The sequence below is a fragment of the Ochotona curzoniae genome, unplaced genomic scaffold (genome assembly GCF_017591425.1).
Source record: "Ochotona curzoniae isolate NIBS_2020 unplaced genomic scaffold, NIBS_Ocur_1.0 scaffold_4683, whole genome shotgun sequence".
Taxonomy (NCBI): Eukaryota; Metazoa; Chordata; class Mammalia; order Lagomorpha; family Ochotonidae; genus Ochotona; species Ochotona curzoniae.
This window is the reverse complement of record NW_024467121.1, coordinates 4,277,025-4,303,684: the sequence shown is the minus strand read 5'-3', so window position 1 is coordinate 4,303,684 and position 26,660 is coordinate 4,277,025. Positions and strand designations below refer to the sequence as shown.

At 37.8% G+C, this 26,660-nt stretch overlaps 1 protein-coding gene across 1 annotated transcript in view; it reads right to left on the bottom strand.

The window, feature by feature from the left end:
• Positions 1 to 26,660, bottom strand: part of MALRD1 (MAM and LDL receptor class A domain containing 1) — a 143,888-nt gene that overhangs the window by 49,868 nt on the left and 67,360 nt on the right. Inside the window, exons 20-22 of the mRNA XM_040968290.1 lie at positions 23,023 to 23,236; positions 17,849 to 18,096; positions 13,452 to 13,743 (exon numbers count right to left, since the gene is read on the bottom strand). Coding sequence (XP_040824224.1) covers positions 13,452 to 13,743; positions 17,849 to 18,096; positions 23,023 to 23,236 — 754 coding nt within the window. The remainder of the gene's footprint in view (positions 1 to 13,451; positions 13,744 to 17,848; positions 18,097 to 23,022; positions 23,237 to 26,660) is intronic.

The window sequence follows — 26,660 nt, the reverse complement described above, 5'->3', positions numbered from 1 at the left end:
CATCTTTCCAGGAGCTTGTTCTCCAGAACTATTTATCTGTTTGCTCTTTGGATTGTTAAAAACAATTTCCCTGAAGACCAATGTCAACCACAGAGATTTATTCACAAAACAAAACAAAACAATGCTTCCAATGACTGAATTTTTAACTGAAGTTCTATTTATTCTTTATTTGATGTGGACTGTGCTAGTACCTGATGAGCTTCAATCTTCTTATCTAAAAGGGAAGGGGATCTGGGTGGGAGTAGCAAAACCCTAGAAAAATTAAACTAATGAAACTGACTATTGTACCTAGCATTTATGCTTTGAACAGTGCCTAGTCCTTAGTAGGTACTCTGTAAATACTAATCAAAAATTTTCAAAGTGTGATATAAAGTGCCTTGGAAGTAACAAATAGTTCAATATACACACTGAGGTATTATCACTGCATTGCTCCAATGATACAACATAGCAGAGTCATTGATGGGTAATGTTACTTAAAACAGGGAAATCATCAACAAACCCATCTAGTGACATCAGCTTCACACTTGTTCTCTGACACTAATGGATCAGACTTTTTCCTCCTTCCTTCCTTCCTTCCCTTTTCCTTCTGCCAGTTGCTTCGTTTTAGCAGTGGCACTTCTCAAGCTTGAGGCATATGGCTTCACGGCTGAAGGCTGGTGTGGATCAGACACTGTGGGTGATGTTTCAGGTATTTATTGGATGGTGTTCTGGGAACTGGAAACTCCTTGTGACAAAACTTCAAATAGAAGAGCTTATGTCCTGAATCATTGCACATTTTAGACAGATATGGTAAGGATGGAAGTAGATGAGTGGGATGCCAAAAAAAAAAAAAAGAAAAAGAAAAAGAAAACCCTAACAGGGAAGAAATGTACATTCTGAAACCCAAAAGCTACTCTGTGCACTGTGCTATTCCTGGACTACTGATTTGCATTTGCCTATTTAATGGAATCTCCCTTTATAAGGTCTTTGGAAATAAGTTTTAGCCATGTAGTCTACCTCTAATGAAACTTTTTTGCCTGAGTTATTTGTTAACCTTTTTCTCAGTGTGACACCTAACTTCCTTCAGTTAGGTGCCCAGTTCAGTATTAACACAAGGGCATGGGGAGACACAGAAGATCGAGCTCACTGACAATCATTAACATTAAAGTATTTTGAGCTTACACACAGGACACTGACACTTTCATTTACAGATGGGAAAACAGAAGATTAGAGATGCTTAATGACGTAAATTTTTTAAACACAGAGATAAAATTTGGACCACTACCATTTTCAGAATCTTTTTAAAGGTTTATTTAATATCATTGTAAATACAAATTACAGAGACAGAGAGAGAGAAAGATCTTCCATCTGTTGGTTCACTCTCCAAACGGCCGCAATGTCCAGTGCTGAGCTGCGCTAAAGCCAAGAGATACCTGGCTGCCTGTGAATTCTGTTACCTTGTTCAGTTTATAGCCCTTAGTTACTGCTGATTTGGAAGCTCTTTTCCATCTCCTTTAGTGGATTATAAATATAAGTGTTGTGTTAGCAACTGCAATCTGAAAAGTTCCTTCTTGCAGAAGTACGGGGGTAATAACCAGATGCCTGTTTCTTTTCCCTGAGAATCAGTGTCCCGTGCATCTCTGGATTTCTATCAGCCAGGGTACACATGTTTGTGGAATACACAGGAAAGTCATGAACACTCCAAAACGGATATTCTTCAGTAGTGTGACCAATTCTAGCAGGAAGTAAACTCTGGACCATGAATTCACTAGCTAGAATCTCAAGGTCAAATCTAGCCCATTATCTGTTTAAATAAAGTCTTCCTGTACTTTAGCTATGCCTACCAGGTGCATGTGGCTATTTTGACATCATAATGGATGAGTAGAGCAGAGCAACTGCATCAGAGATTACATGGTCCACAGGCTCAAAGCATTAACTTTTGGGAACATTACAAATAAATTTTTCTGATTTCTGTCCTGAATCAACACTGTAAAACTTAAAAACAAGCTTCAAATGTACTGAAGAGAAGCATAGGCAATTAACGCCATCAAGATCAAGGTGTAACATTTTTCAGCAATACAGTGGTCTGGTTCACACCACCATCACTTCAAACTCATGCTATCTGCAGCTAAGAATTTCTCAGCACCATTAATGACTTCTAGAACAAGCATCATATATTCAGCCTGATGCTTGCCAAAATACTGCTACGCAGTATGTGACTCTGCAAGGAAAGTACCCACTATATATTTTCTGAATGTGAACAGTAAAACATTCTTGACTGAACAAAGAGACAAACACAAACCAGTGAGTGGGCATGAACCTTTTAGGTGGTGGTTGACTTGAATATGAGTAGGCAGTTTGGTGGTTGGACAAGAATGACAATGGCAGGGCTGTGTGCAATGGCTGAAAACACTAAGATAATGACATAAAGACAATCAGCTATGACCCATAGTAACTATGGCAAACAATGTTGACTTCTTTCTTCTGTTGTAAATATTGACAGAAACTACTATTTGCTCAAAATATGCAAGTCTAATACTTTAAATCAAGATCTCCCTATTATGTGCTTAGAGAGAATTCTAGTCATACTACCACTTTAGTGTTGTGATATATTTTCAATTCTGTAACAAGGGAATTTGTAAGACTTGGTGATCTGGTTAAAACTAGCTATATTCAATGATACTGAAGCAATTGAAGCAATTATCTAATACTAAAGGGAAAATTAAGAGTAAATTATATTCTAACAGAAGCAAAACTAATCCACATTATCTGTATGCATCAATATCACTTGTTTGTGTAGTATATGTTTGAATTAGTTGGGATAAGTTATATTTGAATTTAATTTTGTTCACATTCTTGTGTGTGTGTGTGTGTATGTATCATAAACAAAATTCTTTTAGCAGGATCAGGACACAAACTTCCTTTTTATGTTCAATTATGTAAATTTGTTTTTCATTGGTATATGTATGAAATGCATTACATATTTGTAAATAATTATATACACATACTTTTTACAAATCTAGGCATTCCATGCATATATTTGTGAAATTATTATATGTATACATTGCACATATATAAAACAATTTAAATGATTTAAGGTTTTGGGCCTGGTGGGATAGTGTAGTAACTTACTGCCTATTGTTATGCTCAGTGAAACAGGACATTCCAATAGGCCAAATATCATATGTTCTCCCTGATACAAGACAATCTTCGTACAAAATACAAGATCAATAGATACACAGGTAAACGTATATATAAACATTTATCTAAAAGAACTGTATAATGGAGGCAAGTATACCACGAAGTGAAGATACACTGCAGTATGAACCTTTACTTCTGAATAAAAGATGGACTCCCAATGAAACTGTTAAATATATTTGACACTAGAATGCTGGACTTTCCATCATTGCCTATACTTACAGTGTCATGATACAGTTAAACAGAATGATGGAAATATGCAGAATATATTATCTCTACATTCCATGACCTTATAATTCTATTAAGTGACTCACATATGAAACATAAAATAAACAATAAATACTGTTCATCATTAATATGAATGCAAGATTAATGGTGTTTGTTCCTCAGTAGTTTCTGGGTCCCAGTAAGCTGCTGCTACCCAATGGACACACTAACTTGAAGTCATCCCTGAACAAAACTGAGAAATTCCACTACAAGATCCCGATGAAAAAAAAGGTTTTCTGCAATTGCTGAAGAAAGGAGTAAAGGAACCCTAAGGACATGTCTGTGGGCTTCTCAGGAGGAAGACACATCTGTGGGACCAAGTCACTTTTTCTCTTCAGTCTGCTATCTTCACCTAAAGAGGAAAACATTGCATCTGAATGACTCCAACTCAACTTGGGAATACCGCAGAACACTGCTACCTGGAAGATTCTTTGGATTCGAAAGTTTTCACTAGCAGGAAAATGATTGTTTCTCAAAGGCAATGCTCCTGGTAGACCTCATGGGGCAATAGAAAGTTCAGTATCTAAAAAAAGGATCTTTCCTTTGCCATAGTTTTCAGTGTAGTCATCAGTAAGAAACACCTGTAACCCAGAGAAACCTTGTACAGTTTATTCTCCAGAGAAGAGTTTCTGAAGCAGCTGTCTGCCCTGCTGTATACCAACTGGGATCACATTTAATTTGGGGCAAATTCTCTGTTTAATTCATGGTAAAAACTCTACATGAGACAAATATTTTAATGTGAAAATACCTTTTTGATAGTGTGGGGGGCATAGAACAATTTGGTTTTCTTTTCCTGCTTCTAGGATCAACCTGTATATCTCAGCACATGTTACTTAAAACTTGACTTTGATTTTAATGTCTATGAAAGGCCTCAGATTTTACACGACCTGCATTTCCATCAATGCAGGTAGAAGACACAAGCTTCATGCACTACATATGAGGGCAATTTTTTTTTGCAGCCTCCTTTTCCATTGGTGGTATGAAGGAACATGAATGGCACCAGAATACACATCAAACTGCATGGTAGGGGAGTAACCCTAGGGTAGAAGTTATCACCATGATCTAAAGCAGTTAGCAAGCCTGTACCTTGCATGGCAGTGAGATGAGTTTGTATATTCTGAAGTTGTGTTTATATAAATACCAACTAAAGGGCCAAAACAAACAGGAAGCAGTAATGCTTTATCAGAAAGAAATGCTCAAGAATCTGATGTTAGACCTCACTCCAAACCCATCATCATTTGTTCTTTGCTGGGGGAATGGCAGCATCAGAGGATTGAAGGGAGAGAACTTCTTTTTTGCTTCAGTCCACCAACTAATGGCAAAGAGAAGAATCCAAACACCTCTGTAGATGCATAGAAGATCCAGTTGGGTGACAGCAAACGCATTTTGATCCAATGCCAAAGGGAACAAAATAAAGACACTAGAAATGGCTATGATGCACAATTTGGTTCTGTCAGATGTGGATATGACTTAGTTACAGTCACAGCATCTGAAATACCTGGGATTGTGAGGACCACAACTAAATTTCACTGGCTATAGTCAAGTTAATATCTTAAATATTAAATCTCTGAACAAAAGATTTCTATTTTCTTTTTAAAGATTTATTCATTTTTATTTGGAAGTCAGATTTACACAAAGAAGGAGAAACGGAGAGAAAGAGTTTCCATCTGCTGGTTTACTCCCCAAGCGACTACAATGACCAGACCTGAGCGAATCCAAAGCCAGGAGCCTCTTCCGGGTCTTCCACACGGGTGCAGGGTCCCAAGGCTATGGGCCATCCTCGACTGCTTTCCCAGGCCACAAGCAGGGAGCTGGATGGGAAGTGGAGCAGCCAGGATACAAATCAACTGCCTATGTGGGATCCTGGTGCTTGCAAAGTAAAGACTTTTAGCCAATAGGCTATTGTGCTGGGCCCCTATATTGCCTTTTGAAATCACTTATGAAAGTGGTGCGACTGCCTTTTCTCTTCATGGAATGCTATATTATTTTTGTGATAAACATGAGTAGTCTTTTTTGTATACCAATTCCACTGTTGTTTCTCTACAAAATCTTCTTTTCCTTCAAGAATGCCCCACCTAGACTTCATGAACATTCACAATAGAAAGAAAACTTCCATACCAATTATGTCCACAGCAGTAACCACTATAATGGAAATCTAAAGTCCTAATGATCTAACATATATTATTTTACTTCCAAACGCAGTGAGTTGAACTAATGGCTACTAGACCTCAAGGCAGCCAGTCATTCAAAAGACCATAAACATGCATCTGCCACTTTCCTGCAGCCTTGCTTCCCTGGGGTCATCCTTACCCAAGCATTCACTCCACCGTAATGCCACTGAAAGATAAAGCCTTTTATCCAGAAAGACAGAGAGAAACCGCAGGGTCACACTTGACCTCCCTTTTTATTAAAGATGATCAAATCAGGGTGATGAAGGTCAGGCCCAGAAAGTGGTAGAGCTGCAAAAGTATCTTATCCTAAGAGCCATGCTGGACTGCTCAGTTCTGTAGAGGTACATGGATCTCGTTGTTTGCTTCAAACAGGTGAACAAACATCTATTTGGTTTGGATCGTAGAAGTCATCTGACTCAGGGAGTCAGTCTATCCAATGACTTGGACTAATCTATCCTCCAAAGTTCACGTGTTAGAAACTTAGTCCCCAAAGTGATAATATTAAAATGGTGTAATACTTTAAAAATGGGGTCCAATGGGAGGTGATAAATCACTGTGAGTCTTACATTTTGAGGGGCTTAATGTTATTCTCATAGGACCCCACATTAGTACTTTTGAAAACAAGTTGTTATAAAAGAGGAACAATAGCCTTTCCCTGGTCTCTGGTACCCTGCCTCATCACATGACCTCTTCTATACATGTTCTCACATGACATCATCATGATGTAATCAAATAGGCCCTCACAAGAGTTCAGCACATGCTAGTGCCATGTTTTTGGACTTCTAAACTTGAGTTAAACATACTCTCTCTTTATGTGTGTGTTTTTGAAAAGTTCATAAAAATGTATATTATGAAAAAACTATATGGATCTCAAAAAATTTGCACAAAAGTAAACATTTAATTCCATTTTTTTGCCTGAGCTTTTTCTGAAGTTTCTTCATATCACTCATCCTCAGGCATTTTTCTAAAGCAACAGAAATTGCATCTGTTATGGTATATTTATCCTGGACATGTTTTGGCTCCAAATCATTTCAGTTTCCTACATAGGGCCTGTGGGTAACAAGATAGCTGTGGTGTTCTCCAAGCTCGATGATGAGGTGGGTGGACCAGATGTCAAAGATGATCAGTTGTCTGCATAAGAGATTTATCATAGGGCATTTTATCAAATTATACAGACACTAAGAGGTAACCATGATCGGTTTCCTTCATAGGACTGAGTGGAATTTTTATCAGATCTATGTAGAAGTCCCCCTGGTGGCTATATGTTTAGTCAGGCAGTAGAAAACTTTGTTGTGGAGCAAAACAGTTATTCCAAATTGATTCACAGGAGCTTAAAGCATGAGGTCATGTGTTAAATGTGCTAGGTGAGCCATTCACCCTTCTACATCATTCATATAGCCTTCTTACTCTGCTTCGAGGCACTGTCCAAGTGCCTTTTACCATCTATTGTTTACAATTCTTTTTCTTTCAAGCATTACAGTCTGCAGCTCAGTGCTACAGAGACATGTTGACATCCAGTGATGGTTCTAGATGTACCTACCATATTTGAGGTATGTGGGATTTAGAATTATACTCTTAGTAACAAGGAGCAAAGAAACTGAACTCTGCCCAAGGGAAAAATCTGTCACTTTGCAGTCACCTTGACTGACTTAATTGCCTCCGTGTCTAGGTAGAGACACCACTGAATATCGAGGGACAGTTTTGTGCAGTCAGCATGGATGTCAAGTAGGACCAATGGCAGCCCTTCTGTGCCTCCCCAGAGGTTAAATTACAGTGTGTGAGTATTGAGTGAATTATCCACAAAACAACAATACAGAGCAGTCAACTAGTACATCCCGATGCATATGTCAAATTTCATCTTCTGTATTTAACAGTCTACACTATTTCAATTATTTTCATAAACTTTGAGATGTCATTGTAAACTAATGACATCTGCAAACTGTGAAAGTAAGTTTTTAGCTAACAGCAAAGTGATTTAATAAAGATCTTTAATAGAGGAAATAAAATTAATACGGAGAAATAAGGATATATTTCTAAACTTACTCCTTTGCCCAAAGCAATGACTGATCCCTGTTTATATGAGGTAGACTTGTCTCACTCCCTCTTCACATTAAGGCCAGCCCCAACACTTACTGTGCCATTAAGAAAGCAAGCAAAACAAAAACTTCCCTTCATGCCTTTCTCCATTCCCTTTTTAAAACAATAAATACAGCCCTAATTTCATTTTTTCAGAAACCAAAAGAGATCTTCCATCTCCTAGTGCACTCCCCCACTCTCTAGATGGCTACAACAACCAGGACTGGGCAAGGGTGGGGCTGGGAATCAAGAGCTTCATCGGGGTTTCCCATACAGCTGACAAGGGCCCAAATACTTGAGCTATCTATCCTCCACTGCTTTTCTCAGTTCATTAACAAGGAACTGGATCAGGGCCCGGCGCGGTGGCGCAAGTGGTTAAAGGTCCTCACCTTGCATGCCCGGGATCCCATATGGGCGCCGGTTCTAATCCCGGCAGCCCCACTTCCCTTCCAGCTCCCTGCCTGTGGCCTGGGAAAGCAGTCGAGGACGGCCCAAAGCTTTGGGAACCTGCACCCACGTGGGAGACCCGGAAGAGTCTCCTGGCTTTGGATTGGCATAGTATCGGCCCGTTGCGCTCACTTGGGGAGTGAATCATCGGACGGAAGATCTTCCTCTCTGTCTCTCCTCTCTGTATATCTGCCTTTCCAATGAAAAAATAATAAAAAAATAAATCTTTAAAAAAAAGGAACTGGATCAGAAATAAAACACCTGGATACAAACCAGCGCCATTTAGAGTACAGTTCTTCTACTGATGTTTGTGTAACTCAATTAAATCTTTAAAATGATAAAACACATTGGAGAATGTTCTATTATAAACCTAATGACTCTCTCATATCTTGAGAATTATAACAACGATTTTTGTGTACAGTACTTGGTTAGATTTAGCCATAAATGTTGCTAATACTTTTTAACAAAATTTATTAATTCTGTCATGATATTGGAGCTCAAGGCAATAGTTGAATGGTCATGATCCCAAACCCTTCTCAGGCCCCACATTATTTAATTGACAGTCTTACTGAAAGGCTCACCTCATGAGAAGAGAGGGGAAAAGAGAAAGAGAATAGAAAAGAGGAAAAAGGAGAAAAAGAAAAGAGAGGAATGAAAGTAAAAAACAAAAAGCAAAAGCTACAAAATTTGGCTGCCCACTTAAATTCTAATGGCATTTGTACAGTGCTGCCTGCCTGCTGCTTACTCCCAGGGCTGTCATGTGAGACCCTTACAATCTCTTCTGTCCTTTTGGCTCTGCATGCTATCATTAGGCAAATAACAAATATAGTTCCAGTTTTGTAGGTGCATATATGATTTTTTTCCTCAGCTATGTATCAAAGTTTCCCAAACAGTTCAATCTTCCTTCTCCATCATGCAGCTCCCCAAATCCCTCATGTGCCTTAATATAAAACAAGCCTGCTGTCAAGAAACTATACGAACATTACCATAAGGAGACATAATTAGTATATTAACGTGCTTCAAACAAAATTGTAATTTTGCTTATCTTAGCTCTCATAGCCTCAGTTTAACACTTTGTAAAATACCTTCTGTAAAACTATTTGTGAAGGAGCTTTAATCTAGTAGTAACACTGAATTCAGGTTAATGTTTTATACATTTGCTGCAACAATTTCCAGAAATGTTCCTGAAGGAAAAACTAGAACATACCTATTAGCTATTTTCTTTCTTCCTTCATTACTTTGAAGGGCTGCTTAAGACATTGTGTTAGGGCAATCTTTATTTCACAAAATCTCAGCTGAAGATCTCTCATAAAACATGTATGAGAGTACCTTAAAGAGCTCATGGAAAATAAAATTAAGTAATTTTTACTGAAAAAAATGAGATTTTTTCATAATACATATTATCTTTGAAATGATTTAATATCTTTCATATTCATGGATATAAAAACTTTTTCTATCAAATTATATGTATATTTTAATAATATTTCCACAAACTTTATGAAGCACCCTTGTATATGTGTGATTATATGCCCTAACTATATGGTATCAAAAGGCTGACAAGCTGTGATATTGCAGAAACGAATATACTGCCTCAAAAGTTTGCACAGAACTTCTGAAAATATACCCACATGGTTATCACAGTTTGCAGCAAACAGCCTATAACTGTGCTACAGGGCTTTGTAACAATCATCAAATTTTTCATGTGAATATCAATCATAAAAAATGCTACACTGACATTTCAAATCAATGTAGAATGGGCTAAAGTATTAATATAAACTGAAACTGAGCTGGCAAGATTACACAATAAAATTTCTAGAATATTTAAATATTCTCATTATTACAAGGAAATTGCTTTCTACACCAGTAGTTTATACTACACTATGTATGCATTTTAAATTACTGACATTTCAAAAAAATAATCTATCTAAATGTATATTCTGGGCCACCAAAACATTTGAAAAATAGCTAGCAAATTCATATATTCAAAAGGAATTTTTTGGAAGAGCAATAAATATGCTGAAATTGAAGTCTCTTCACAAATACCTACTCAAGTAATTTCGCAGCACAAACCATTCTTCATGCTGAGTGAGTAGTGGAGAACTGCATTTCATTCAGTTTAATCATTTTTGCACTATCCAAGGTGAGCAAAAAACAAGCTTGAACCAAAATTTTGAATTGATAAGATTGGGTTCACACAGCTAGTAGGCAATGAACAACAAAATTCACATTTTTCAACCTCTGTGCCCTTGGCACAACAAATCATCTCCTTCCCACTCACATTCCTCTCTTCTCCATTTCTCTTTTTTAAATTCCAGTTTATATAATAACATTATTTAAAATTTACACTACAGTTTAAAAAAAAAAAGTTTAGTACTGCACCAAGTAAGAAATTTAGCAAGTGAAGAGCAAAAAGACCTTAGTTTAGTGAGAATACAGACAGCAGGTAATACTAATTTAATGAAAAAATGACCATTATCATACACAATAAATTTTAAAGTAATCAAAGATCATTAAAGCCATAGTAGCATAACATTCATAACCATACACTCTTTAAAAGAAAGCCAATGTGAATTAGAGTCATTTCCAAGAGCTTAATACATGTTGCCACTACTAGTGGTACATAATTTCATTTCCCCTTGCTCTCCTTGTGAAAGTTACAAGTTAAATACTTTTGTTTTGGGTTGATCAAATCTATCCCTTAGGGGACACAGACCCTTAGGAACTTCTGAGTCTTTATTCACTGGCCTTCAGACTGACCCATTCCACCACAGTAGAAGGAAGCAGCCCTGACCAGCTGTGTTCAGGGGGTTTTAAGTAAGAATCATCCAACCAACCAAGATAGCACTGGTATATGTTAGGAATCACTCAGTCAACTAAGTTTACATCAGTGCACGATGCAAATTATCCAATCACTTATAGTGGCATGGAACACAGATATCCAATCAGTTTAAACATCATGCACTCTAAACCATCCAGTCAGTAGGAGCTGCATCCCACCTAGGATCAAACAACTGAATCAGGCAAACAGGTCCTTCCCTGTACAAAAGCCAAAGCAAGATCTCATCCTGCTAGACTCTCCACATGGTCCATACCCGCAATGAAGGAATCATGACAGGATATGATCTGTACTACTGTAACAATATGGAGGAATTCAATGTGGGGGGAGGGTTAGGGGAAGGGATGGGGGAATCCCAGCGCCTATGAAACTATGTCATAAAATGACATAAAATTTAAAAAATAGTAAGAATAAAAAGATACCATCCCAAAATGAGATACCTTCAGGACTTTCCAAAAACTCAAGGTTACGGCAAAGGTAAGGTTATAAACACATCACAAAAATGTTTCAGAAGGCCTAGTCTTACTGTTGCCATTCTGTTGTCTGGGAGGTTACATTTTGCAGTAATGAGCAATAAAGAATCACTAAAAATTGTGAACATACACACATACATGTAGGTACTCTATGAAACACCAAAATCTAATTAATTTTTCAATGAGGTAACAATTATATGCTTGTGATCGCTGTAATAATTTTGCCACAAAAATGAAAAAAATGTTATTAAAATACAAATAATGAAGGCTTACTCTTAAATGCTTTCATCATCTAAAGAAAAACAGTAAAGATGCAAGGGGATACAAAATGATATTTTTATGAAATAAAATACATATAATTATTTCTTTTAATTCTTTAAAGTCCTAGAATCTAAGAAATAACTGTATTCTATCTGCTTTATAGGTGAGGAAACTCAGATAACCTGTATAAACATATTGATACAGATCTTAAAATTAATATTTCATTCACTAGAACATGATGTCTGGACTTTCATATTTGACCTGTGGGTATATATGTTGTGGTTCTATTTAAATAAATACATAAGTGAATCTAGGTGTTTGCCTCAACTACTAGAATTCTGTTATAAGAATAGACCCCAAACTGCCTTACAGAATTCATTTTATCTCCTTTATTGTCCAACTAGGTTAATCAACGGCCATCAGTGGCTCCTGAGCACCTGTTATATGGCTGATACAAACTGCAACATATTAGGAATATATGATGTGCACTGAAACTAAAGACAGTATAAAAACAGCATTAAAACCTTTGTTAGTACTTTATACTGATTTATGTGGAGATGATGATAAATTTGGAAGGAAACAAAATACATTATTGAAATTAAGTTCACATTTCCCTCATGTTACTACTTGATGATATAAAATCAGACACGTGGCTTATAATTGTGACTTGCATGAGTGTTGCATTTCTATTAGGTGCTCCTTAATTTTCTTGGACCAACTTTCATCAAGAGCAAATGAAACATTTTGGATTTTGACTTGTTTAGAACAGCACTATCACTACCTCCTAACTCTGTCCTCTCACCCTAATGACACACACACTGTTCTCAAAATGTCAAATACTCCAATGGATTCCCTCCAGTATACAGTGAATTCATGCTTTTTCAGAGCTGTTTCACATTCTGAGTCTCTAAACCAAGCTTAATAAAACTGCAATCACCAAGAGATGGATATTTACATTTAGCTTCCAGAGGCAGGTACAATACACAACAGTATTAGGAAAGTAAACACGTATGTACTTTTCACGTGCTTCCTTTCAGCGTCGGCATCACAGCTGTGGGTAACTAGAGATGAATTAGGCCAGAGTGAACCTTTGAGAATGGAGGATCACTGTTACCCATGAGTGGGCCATGGATTGACAGAGCTCAACATAACAAGAAGGCTCTCACCTGACTTGGTCCTTCAATCTTGGACTTCCCATCCTCTAGAACTGTCAGCCAGTTGTTCATAATTTACCCAGACTGCATAATTTATTCTTGCAACAGAAATAGGATGCAAACAGTTCAATTTTGTTTAAAAATATCCAAGGGTCACTACTTTAGCTCCATCTTCTTTACAAAATCTTAGATATTTGCCTGTGGAAGTACCTGATTCGAACTAATGAACTCCCACAATCCATATCCAAGGTCTTTGTGATGCCACTTCTTCCTCACCTATCCTACCACTACGTCTCACCACTGATTTATGAATCAGACTACACACAAAGGAACCTTCTTCTATTTTACTAACCCAAGAGAAAGCTGACCTAATACAAAACCCAGGCAGTGTTAATGATGCCAAAGCTTAAAGTAAATTGGACGATACTATTGTAAATAAAAACTTTAATAATAATTTCTAGTTTAAAAATATTTGCTTTTTCATAACAAAAGTAACAATTCCTAGGTGTTTTTATACCATTTGTTTTCCATTCTCATTCTTTCTAGCTTCCCCTCTGAAAAAATACATCAAAAACAAATTAACATGTACCTTTTGGGAGAGGCACTGTTCGTTCTTCTTTCACAGAATGATCGGGTAACAGACAATTCTCAGTAAGCACAATGTCATCAAGAGCAATATCACCGCGGTAGCCTTTCCCAACGATGCCTTCAAATCTGAGTTGGAAGTCCTCCTCACCAAACAACGCTAGTTCTTCTCTCTTCCAGAAATTGCCTTGTTCTGTAGTGAGATTAAGTAGGACCTTTGTTTGGTTTGAGACTGACACCTGGATCAGGCTGAGAGCCCCAATACCATTTCCATACATGTGATAATGAAAAATGATCTGGAAATAAGCATAAAATATTAGGTGTGATTAGGATAATTGATTCCATTTTATTTCTATGTACATCACTTGTATTAACAGATTCTGGAATATAAATTAAATTTGCCTGTTCTATTGTCCTGCCTGCATTTTGCCACTGAGTGAAGACAGGCTAGTCTTATGATACACGAAAGAGAAAATGTTAAAAGACAGAAGTTTGGGATGAAAAAAATGAACTAAGTTTATTTTTCTTTCCATAACTTCTAAAAGCAGGATTCCACAAAGTTATCATTTGAATAATTCTCCAATTTTTTTAAGATTTATTAATTTTTTTATTGGAAAGTCAGATTTGCAGAGAGAAGGACAGACAAAGAGAATGATTTTCTGTCTGCAGTGGTCAGCGTTGAGCCAATCTGAAGCCAAGAGCCAGAAGCTTTTTCCAGGTCTCCCACATGGGTGCAAGGTCCAAAGCTTTGGGCCATCCTCTACTGCTTTCCCAGGCCACAGGCAGGATGCCGAATGGGCAGTGAAGTAGCTGGGACATGAACTAGTGTCCGTATGGGATCCCAGCAGTTTCAAGGTAAGGATTTAGTCACTAAGCCACCACACCAGGCCCTCCAATAGTTTTTTGTTTGTTTGTTTGCTTGCTTGCTCCTTTGTTTTAAAGATATTTACTTATTTGAAAGAGTTAGAGTGAGTTATTCAACTAATACCTTCCCCCATATGATTGCAAAAGCCAAGACTAGGCTGGGCCCAAAGACAATACCAGGAGCTTCATCTAGTTCTTCCAAGTTGGTACAAGAGCCCATGTACTTGGGCCATCCCTCTGCAGATTTCACAGGAACATCAGCAGGTACCTGGATCAGAAGTAGAGCAGCCAAGACTGGAACCTACATCCATAAAGGACGCCTGTGTCAATGTGGGAGGTGACAGCTTATGCTGCTGAGCCACAAAGTTAACCCCTTCACTCCCCAATGTTAAAAATGTGATCTCTGGGCCCGGCGCTATAGTGTGGTGGTTAACATCCTCGCCTGGCACGCCTGGCCATATGGGCGCCAGTTCTAATCCCACAGCCATGCTTCCCATCCAGCTCCCTGGTGGTGGCCTGGGAAAGCAGTTGAGGACAATCCAGGGCCTTGGGACCCTGCACCCATGTGGGAGACTTGGAGGAAGCTCCTGTCTCCTGGCTTTGGATTGGTTCAGCTCCTGCCGTTGCGGCCGCTTGGGGAGTGAATTATCGGACGGAATATCTTCCTCTCTATCTCTCCTCCTCTCTGTATATCTGCCTTTCCAATAAAAATAAATAAATCTTTTTAAAAAATGTGATCCCTATTGCAATAAGTGTTGATAGGAGGGATTGTTAACCAGTGATTATAGGTCATGAGGCTCTATATTCATCTTGTTATTGCGGGAGTGGGTTCATTATTGACTGTGGGGGTTTTATATAAGTAGAATCAGCCCCTCCATCTCTCAAGGCTTTTGTGTCTTTCCACCTTCTACCATGAGATCACATGGCAACAAAGCCCTTTCCAAGTGCAAACTGGAACTCCAAGCCTGTAAGAAACTGTAAGGAAATGTGGCTGTTCTTCAGACACTGCTCAGTCTCAGGTACCGTTACAGTACTACAAAATGAACTTTGACACTTGAACTCCATTAAAGCCACAGCCAAAGAAACACAGTATCACTTGACGGCAATGTATTACATAAAAAGACCTTCCCCGGTTCAAAGCAGCGGGCACTAAGATGATCATTCCATCTCATTGAACTTCATTAATTTTCATTAAAATGCCGTACTGCTTGGCTTAGTCTACTACATTCTGGTACTAGACGGTCAATCTCTTAGTTCTACAAAATCGTCAAGGCTCTGCTACATGTGGCAAACCCATCACAAGACTAATGATCTACATTTTACTTGAAATGAAAGAATGGGCCTTGGGACTTCCTCCCAAAGTAACAATCAACAAAGGTATTTTTTAGAGATTAACAATGCAATGCTATTTTTTAGAGATTAACAATGCAATGCTTTAAGTAGTGTTAACTGGATTTTTAGGCATTGTTACATACAGAATCAAAACACAGAAAAACATGGGAGAAAAAAATGCCTTTTAAGCTGCCTTCTCATTTGTATTGATCAGAAAAAAACAGGTGCTATAAATTTCACAGGAAGAACACAGTTTTTAAATATTAGTAGATATGCATAACATACTTAAGAACTACTAGCTTGCCTAAAGGGTAAGGAGATAATTAAATAATGTATACTGCATGATGCTTCACTAAGTAGTAATTAAAAACAGAGAAGTCATAGCAACCCTACCGAAATTTCCAAGCAAATGAAATAATCACTTTTCACTCTATCATCCAAAATGTTTCTATTAACATTTCAAGCATGAGAATTTTTGCAGTCATTGCAAATTGTCTAGGGAATGATGAAACATTGTGGGAGCCTAATCCATTTCTGTGAAATGAAGAGGACCCAGCAGCATCAATAGGGACCAGAGATTCTCTCTCCTCCTCCTCCCTCTGTAACTCTGCCTTCCAAATTGAAAAACAGGAACTAAATGATACAAGAATAGGTGCATGCCACATCTATGCAGATCTCTTATAGTCACACACATGGTCTACTCCACATTCTTGTTTTCATCTTTGTGCAACAAACAACGGGGATTGATCAGAGAATAGCGTAGGCAAATATAAAGTATCGTTCTGGTTTAATACGGGGTGGCGTATTGAGTGGATTAGCAGGGGTGTCATTGTCAGGGTCTCCTAGAAGGTCTGGAGAAAACAGAACTAGGGTGAGAAGAAAAGAGATTAGGAGTAGGAAGCCAAGGGCGTCTTTAATTGTATAATAAGGGAGGAAGGAAACGAATCCCTATTTGTCTTAATAAATACTTGTTTTATTAAGGTAATTAATATTATTAAGGTCATTTCACAGTCAATGTGATCAGATTAACAAGAAAACAAATTAATCAACACCTCCATTCCCATGGGAACATCAGTGACAGTGTGCTTGCACACAGGTTGACAGGATAATAAACAGTCTTTCCGCATGTTCCTATTCTTTACTCCTAGGTGCTACACATGTAATACAGACACACATACATACAAACATATACATATATCCAGATGGATGTGTTATATCACCCGCAAAGCCGCCACAAAACAAAAATCAGCTGTTTTGCAGGGAAGGACTATCAATGCAGCAGGATATTGAAGGCTGGTCACTATGTCTTTCAAAGGATAAGGACTCTTCCTATTGTGGGCGCAAGTACACCAGAACAATGTGAGAGCAAAAAGGGTTAAATTTTCTAACTCTTCCTCCCAATCTGATTTGATTAGGAACAACTACGAGGATATCATTTTTCTTCCTTTCAACTATTAGGGAACATCCTAAAGAGAATCCGTGTGCCCAGATCTTACAGAGATTACATTTCCTTATGTGTAAATGACTTATTTATAAAGCAGTCTCTTGGAAGTAAAGTACTTATTAGATCATCTCTGAGAACCTGATTTGTACTGGATCTTACGTAAACTTAAGTTCTAGCCCAGATGACTCCAGTTATGTGGAAAATAGACAACACAAACAATGAATAAAGGAAAGTGTAAAACTCAACAGATATGTGTCATATGGCCTTTGGCCCAAAAAGCCACATTTCTTCAAATTTTCATAAGCTAAGGACCACATCATTCTACTGTTTTAAGGCCTTGGTAAGGCTTTATGAAGATTACTTTAATCATTTCATGTAGCTTTCACTAATCTGAAATTCTTGCAATATTTTTTCACTGTTTTAAATTTTTTTCTTCTTGGTAAAATGCCTGAGATTCCAATAAGCACTACACCTCCTAAAGGAAAAAAAAAAAAAAAGTTTACCTTTTTTTGTATTACCCATGGTGACAAATCATAATCACAAAATTTTCCAGTTGTTTTTAAAATTTGGATAGTTATAGAATTTACCTACAAGAAATTTTTCTAGTTCAAATAACCCTTCCCTTTCAACCTTACTCCCACTTTTTCTCCCTCACATATCCCAACTTGAATGAATTTTAGCTCCTTTCTCTGACACCAGCCATTCTACTTTCTGTCTTTGCTTTGAACAAAAATTAGAATATTTTGTTTTTTTTTCTGTACCTTGCAATTTTTGCTCCTCTTGCTTATTACTGGGCTGGAAATTCTGGCTGCTCTCATGGGCTGCTGTGGGAACAAACTCTTTATGAAGATGTAATGCCCAGATGAATTTCCCAGGGTGTGGTCTGCTGCTGGCTCTGTGCCTGTGGCAGGGATACCACTAGCTTTCAGGTTCCAGTCAAAATCATCATCCTGCTCCTGTTCCCAGGCGCACAGGTCAAACTCAAAATCACAGCGTCCCCTGGAGGTTCCTGCAAAATATTTCCAATTTTGTGTTAGCAGATATTGGCTAACTTGAAAGCATATTGCACCAACTGAAAGCAAACTTGCTATGTCACACAAGGCTCAAATTCTTACAAAACTATCTTGATAGCACTATTTGAGATAACAGTTACATGTAGGTGTCTTCATGACTTAATAAAATCACTGTTCCAAAAACCACATCCTAGGTTCAAAACTGCAGAAAGTAATTCACCAATACTTACATTGTCTTCTACTAATACCTAGTGATTCCACTCAATTTATTGCTTCTATTTTATTACCATTTATTAGGTCTTGGCAGAGAATTTAGGAAGTTTACTAATTTACAATACAGGTTAGCTTGAAAAACACTGCAAAATCTATTATTATTGCTATTGTTTTAGAACAGGTCACTATGTTGGAGATGAAAAAATATATCAAATATTAAAGGTTAATATTTTATTGTTTTGGATTAATTCACAATAATACTTTGTATTAAATGTTTTCAGTAGCATTGAAACTACCACTAAAAGTATTTTCAGATATTACTAATGTTTAACCTGTGTTTCATTTCATTTCTACAATGGTAGAAATTCCACATACTTCTTTTTACAGTGCTATAGGTAGGTTATACATTTATAAAGCTAACACTTTTATTACTCTAATACACATTGTGGTACACAAGCAAGTACCCAATTTTATCATCATTAATAAAAATGTACTATTTAGAAAATTTTGATGAAATAGTTCTAATTTTTCTATTTTTCCCCTATCATTTTACTCTTATTATTTTATCATATAGTTCCATAGGCTCTGGGATTTTCTGCCCATTTCCCAAATGGTTGCTCCCACACAATGATTTCTGCTATATTATTGCAATAGTTCTTCAAAAACAATCATAAGTCCATCATTGCAGGCATGGACAATGCAAGAGTCCAGCATCCTATTATCAAGATACAGTTAACAGTTTCATTGGGAGTCCATCTTTGATCTGGAAGTAGAAATAGATACTGCATTGTATCCTTTCATATGAATACAATAGTTTCCACTACACAGTAATGATACATCCATTTAAATGAAACCCCACAAAAATAACAGGAAGAAAAATAGAAATTTGCAATGCCATGAAGTTAAATAATGTATCATGAAGTAATGAAAATCAAGAACCTTCTTGAAGAAGATGATGTAACTGTATAACCTGTGAGTCAGTGAAGAATTTAAAGTAAGGAAAAAAAACTTTTGAAGAAATGAAAATAAAAACAAGAAGTTCAAAATCCATGACATGGTTTCTGCTGATCTTTGTTGGTAAGATGTGTCTCCTGTAGGCAGCATATAGATGGATTTTGTTGTTTTTTTTTTTTATCGAGTCTACTAACCTGTGACATTGGATTTTATTGGTTTAAGCCATTTACATTTGGATTAATATGAATGGGTGGTAATTTGGTCCTGTCATTTAACAATGGGTTGTTCATTCATTTAGTCTTCTGTTGTAGTTTTACTGGAATGTTCTTCCCATTTGCTTTTGGTTTGGGCAGTACTATTCCTTTTCTCTGTCAAGAGAATGTCTTTAAATATCATTTGTAGGAAATATCTAGAAGAGTTGTATTCTTTGAGCTTTTCTTTACTGTGGAAGAATTTTATTTTATTTTCAAAGACAAACAGAAGCATTCATGGGTAAGTTATTATCTGTTGACAATTCTTTCCTCTTAGAATCTGGAACATACGTGAGAAGGGGTTCTGTAATCCTATATTTGCAGCAGCACAATCTACAATAGCAAAGACATGGAACAATCCAGATGTGCATCCAAGGAAGAGTGGTTAAAGAAACTGTGGTACATCTACTCCATAAAATATTATTCAGCCATTAAGAAGAATGAAATTATTCTATTTACAACCAGGTGGTTCCAACTACAGACCATTATGCTCAGTGAAATGAGTCAATCACAAAAAAACAAATACCATGCATTCTCTCTTATATAAGGAAACCAACATGGAAAGTGTAACTCCAATAGTCCAAAGCAATTTTGATTGCTTTTCTGGCTGTATCCCATGTGCTTTGATGCTTTTATTTCAGTTTGGCTCATTCCAAGTAATCCCTTTTCTCTAGTTGAATTTATCATGGACTCATGAATTATATTATGGCATCATTTTTCCCAAGAGACTTCTGTGCTTCCTTTTTGTCACTCATGTGTTGGTTACTCAGTGGCACATTTTTTTCATGGTGCTGTAATGTGTTGTTGATGTTGTTGTTGTTGTGGCTGTTCTAACTCATATCAGCTGTTGAACTTGTTTCATGGTTTCTCATTTATGGTAATATACAGTGATGGAGTACTGGAGTCTATCATATACGGACATGGGGGTATCATGGAACATGCATCCCTACATCCAGACGAAAGATGGATTCCCAATGAAACTGTTGGACATGTGTAGACAATGGGATGCTGGACTGTCTGACATTTTCTGTACAAACAATGTCAGGGTACATTTAAATAAGACTGAATTATGATCCCTTATGAAGGACTCCACTATTGTAACAAAATGGGAAAAACAGATGGGGATGGAAGTTTGGGGGGAATCCCAGCATACACAAAATTGTACCACATAATTCAAAATTCAAAATAAAAATATATATTAAAAAAAAAAGAATCTAGGGCCCGGCGCAGTGGCGCAGTGGTTAAGGTCCTCGCCTTGCACGTCCAGGATCCCATATGGGCACAGGTTCTAATCCCGGCAGCCCTGCTTCCCATCCAGCTCCCTGCTTGTAGCCTGGGAAAGCAGTAGAGGACGGCCCAAGGCTTTGGGACCCTGCACCTGCATGGGGAACCTAGAAGAGGCTCCTGGCTTTGGATCAGCATAGCATCGGCCATTGCGCTCACTTGGGGAGTGAATCATCGGACGGAAGATCTTCCTCTCTGTCTCTCTCTGTATATCCGCCTTTCAATAAAAATAAATCTTAAAAAAAAAAAAGAATCTGGAACATGTCATTCCATTCTCTCTGGCCTGTAGAGTTTCCTGTGAGAGGTCAGCTCTGAGTCTGAGTTTTTACATGTCAAATGATTTTTTCAAGTGCACATTTTTTTTTACTAAGAGTTATTTATTTTTATTGGAAAGACAGATATACAGAGAGGAGGAGAGACAGAGAAGATCTTCCATCTGAGGGTTCACTCCCCAAGTGACTGCAATAGCTGATGATGCGCCAATCTGGAACCAGCAGCCAGGAGTTTCCTCCAGGTCTCCCATGAGGGTGCAGGGTCCCAAGTCTTTAGGCTGTCCTTGACTGCTCTCCCAGGCCACAAGCAGGGAGCTGGACGGGAAGTGGAGCTGCTGGGATTAGAACCAGAGCCCATATGGAATCCTGGGCATGCAGGGCGAGGACTTTAACCACTATGCTATCACACCGGGCCCTCAAGCGCACATTTAAGAATATTTTCCTTATGTTTGACTGAAGAGAGTTTGATTATCATGTGTCATGGGGAAGATCACTTTTGGTCAACTCTGTTGGGAGCTCTGTGCCCTTTCTTGATGTTGTTTTCACAGAATTTTTTTCCAGATTAGGGAAGTTTTCCTTTATTATATTATTGAATACAGCTTTAAACTCATTTTATAACTCTTATATTTGGCCTTTTAATTGTGTTCTTAATTCTTGTATACTTTTCTTAGTATGCCTCAGTTCCTCTTCCAACTTTTTGTTTCAGCATTATGGCAAGAAATATCTTCGAGTTCTGAGATTTCTTTTTCTGCTTCATTCATTCAATTATTAACACTTTCCACTGAATTTCTAATTTGCTCCATTGCATTTTTCATTTCCATAATTCAGCTTGACTGATTCAGTGTTACCATTTCCCCTGACATATTCCCTAAATTCCTTGAACTTCTGTATGTGCTTCTCATTGTTGATGTGAAGCTTTATAAAGAATTTGCTCAATCTGTACTCCCTGTTTTCTCAATGTCTTCCTTAGTTATTTCTGAGGTTGGCAAAGGCTCTTGCTCCTTTGCAGGGCAGTCTTCAGTAATATTTGTTGTGCCTCTGTCACATTTTGCTCTTGGTCATTGTACTGCTGACTAGCAGGCTCTTCTCCTCAGGGCAGGTTTCTAAGCTGTATCACCCACAGGTCTACAGCTCAGTTTTACTTATTGTGTTTGCTATTTGGTTCTTTGTTTGCAGTCCCTTGTGTCACTCCCTCCAGTGAGTTTCAGTTCTGGGATCTTGTGTTAGGCTTTTTCCATGGTCTACAAAGCCCCAGCTCCTGACTCACCGTTCTCTACCTTCTGTGATCCTATGCTGTGGTTGCACCATTCTCTGTACAACCTTTCTCCCACTTCCAGTTCAAGCAGTTCCCAGGGAGATACCAGGACTCCCTGCCATAGTGACTGTTTATGAGGAACCATGCTATTGTAATAATACGGGAAAACTGAGTGTGTGTGTGTTTGGAGAGGGGGATTTGAGGAGGGGTAAAGGAAATCCCAAAGCCTGCAGAATTGTATCATAAAATGATAATAATTTTTTAAATTAAAAATATAAATAAATCTTACAAAATCATGATTATTAATACAAAGTCAAAACCACCCTCCAAAATGGCATCAAAGAATAGAGGTTTGCTAAGCATACACAGCTGAGTAACAGATACTTTGCTTGTGTTTTATTTAAATAAAAAATGTTTCATGCAGTGAATACTTGATTCTACTTTGTCTCTGCAGATATTAGTTTTCTAATTTACCTCCAATCACTTCATTTACAGAAAGAACCATCAACTAGTTTCAAATGAATTCTAAACACGAAGAATTGAGAAGGGGTGCTTTTAAATAGTCCAACCATCTTACCAGCCTCTGCTACTGAGTTATACATATGACTTATGTTTCAACACTGTGACAGAACACACTGAGTAAGAACGCTGAAGATATAGGAAAGATTGAGGAAGCAGCCCACTCCTACTTACCACAAATAAAAGATGTCTCATCTGAATTATCAGCACAGTCATTCACAAAATCACATAGCTTGTCCTTCGCAATGCAGTGCTTATTAGCACATGTGAATTCTTGAGCAGTGCACTTTCTGTCTGGGTTAGGTAAGGGGGAACAGTTTTGAAAGGCAATATCATCCACTGCTACATCACCTATATAGCTGACACCACGTTTTGCCCTGAAGACAATCTAGGAATTAAAAAAAAAAAGGAGGTCACTTGTCAATCAAAACATCCAAAACCTGGAGTAAACACTATTCAGATCATCAATATTCAATCTCACAACATTCACACCAGAAATGTTCCCATACTGAATTTGATCCAGTGAAGTTGAGGGTCAGAACTGTCTACTATTTAACAGCTAAGAATGAGAATGTGATAATACAACTGCCTTACATGGCCAAATTTAGGACATAGGTTCATTAAAATGGCACAAGTCATAAATCCACTACTGCTGCTCAGCCTACAACTAATCTCCAGGATATACAAACATCTACAGAACAACCAAAACACCAAAACAAACTACTCAAGAAATGGGCACAGGAAATGGGCAGACGCTTCACAAAAGAACAAACCCAAATGGCAAACAAACATATGAAAAAATGCTCAAGTTCCCTGGCAATAAGGGAAATCCAAATGAAGACAACAATGAGATACCACCTAATGCCAGATAGGATGGCACACATACAAAAAACCACCAACAACACTTGCTGGTGAGGATGTGGGGAAAAGGGAACCCTACTCCACTGCTGGTGGGACTGCAAACTTGTACAGCCTCTATGGAAATCAGTATGGAGGATTCTCAAACAACTGAAATCTGCATGCCATATGACCCAGCAATAGCACTCCTAGGACTATATCCAAAACACCTGTTTCATGAGAAACCAACATGCACCCCTATGTTTATAGCAGCACAATCAATAATTGCAAAAATTGGAAGTAACTGAAATGCCCATCAACAGAGGACTGGATAAGAAAACTATGGTTCATATATTCCATGGAATACTACTCAGCTATTTAAAAAAATGAAATGCAGTTTTTTGTGGCCAAATGGGCCCAACTGGAATCCATTATGCTAAAGAAATGAACCAATCCCAAAAGGTTAAATACCACATGTTTGCCTTAATTTGTGATGAAAAGGTGTCAATCTGGAAAATAGTACCTGTATATTGTAATATTATTGCAATCTCTGACAACCTGTATCCAATGCAATAAGATAACCTGTTGTAATCTATAAATCAACAACAAAAAAATTATGCCTTTTACACTAGCCAAAAAATACAAGTTTTTTCCAAATTCACTGTTCAAAAAATATCATTTTCCACAGCAGATAAGCTGGAAAAGAAAAGCAAATCTGCAAGGTAAATTAAGCATTTGGGAATAATTAAGATGTGAAACTAGAGAACAAAAAGTACAACATTCTCCAAAAGAAATGAGGCCCTGATCTAGGGAGAGGGGAGGGAATATTGTTCCACAAAATGAAAAACAGCCTCTGCTATCTGGAAAGTCTCACTATTCAACTCATCTGTGTTTCATTATGAACTATATAGTCTAACTACAGGCAAAATGATGCTGGTTGGCATTTCACACACTTAAAAACAAACACTTTACTACGTTCAGTATTAAAGAATTATCCCTTGGGCCTGCGAAGTCCTCACCTAGCATGTGCCAGGATTCCATAAGGGCTCTAGTTCATATCCCAGCTGGCTCACTTCCCTTCCAACAAACTGCTTGTGGCCTGGGAACAGTAAGGGACAGCACAAAGCCTTGGGACCCTGAAGAAGCTCCTGGCTCCTGGCTTCAGATCAGCTCAGCTCCAATTGTCACTTGGGGAGTGAACCAGTGGATATATATAGGATCTTTCTCACTGTTTCTCCTTCTCTTGTAAATTTGATTTTCCAAATAAATAAATAAATAAATCTTTTCAAAAGGATATATCCCTTTATTTGAAAAGCAACACTGTACAGGCAAATAATGAGAGAGCAAGAGCTCTTTCATCAACAGAGCCATCCCCCAGGTGGTCCAATTGGCAAAGCTGGGCCAGACAGAAGCCAGAAGTCTCTTCCTCTCTCCCATGTGGGTACAGAGGCCCAAGGCATCAGGCCATTTTCTGATGTCTTTCTAGAAATCAGTAGGGAGATGGATCAGAAGTGGAACAGCTAGGAGTGAAACCAGTGCCCATATGGGATTCCCACGCAAAAGACAATAGCCTTACCTGTTATACTACAGTGTCGGTCTGCTCAAGTGTTTTACACAAAGAAAATACATGATTATTTTATGGTTGAATAAAACCAGAGAATTACTTTCATGACATTTGGCAGGTAAAACAGCAGGGCAGGATTGTTGATTATGTGGAATATGTATGATTGCCTGTGTTGAAAGTCTTTCTCTGCCATTTTATGGCTATGTAAACATAGTTTCAACATATTCCTCTACAGATATAACATGTGTCTCCAAGGATTATTTTGAAATAAATAAAGATATTTAAAAAGTGATGCAGTATGTGACTGTATTGATTATAAAATCATAATGAAAGATCTGAGATTTCCAAATAAAACGATGTCAAGTTTCCTAGTTAGGTCTTGGTACAGAATGTCTAAAAATAAATTAGATTTTTCTTAAAGAGTTGGAAGCATCTCTGAGGCTAAAAGTAGAACGTCTATAAAAATAGAGGAAGAGGGCCCAGCACAGTAGCATAGTGGCTGACGTCCTCGCCTTGCAAGCACCAGTATCCCATATGGACACAAGTTCCAGTCCTGGCAGCCCCGCTTCCCATCCAGCTCCCTGCATGTGACCTAGGAAAGCCATAGAGGACAGCCCAAAGTCTCAGGTTCCTGCATCCATGTGGGAGACCTGGAGGAAGTTCCTCGTTCCTGGCTCTTGGCTTCGGATCGGCGCAGCACATGCTGTTGCAGTCACTTGGGGAGTGAATCATTGGATGGAAGATCTTCCTCTCTGTCTCTCCTCCTCTCTGTATATCTATAAAAATATATAAAACTTTAAAAAAAAAGAAAGAAAGAAAGAATAGAGGAAGAGCCAACAACTGTGTGGAGACTCATTCCTGGATCTACTGAGCATGTTAACATGCTTGGCAAATAATAAGGTCTGTTTTTTAATGTAAAAATTGAAGAACTGTGTGTGAAACAATAAATGGTCCATAAGCCATTAATGAACACTTAAACATGAATATACTTATCTTTCATCAATTTTCAACATATGATAAACCAGAATTTCAGAAAGTTTAAATAATTAATTACTCTTACTGAAACCCCCTCCATGCTGTTCTGAACATGATTTTACTACAAAAATGCAGGTATGCTTCACTTAACAACGTGGATAGCTTCTAGATACGCATCACTAGGTAAACTGATTTTTTGTGTTGATATTACAGAAGTTACTTAAACTAAGCCTGCCAAACATTCAGAGGCAGTTTAATTCTACCAAGATCACTATCATTTACATATTGCACCACTGGCCAAAACATCACTACAGTGAAGGATTATATTCTACATACACAAAATTAGTCATTGCCTGGGTGCAACCCTAGCCGTGGTAGAACAGTGCTCCCTGTCTGCTGTGGCTGAGAAGTCTTCCTGCCTCAAACTACTTTTTAG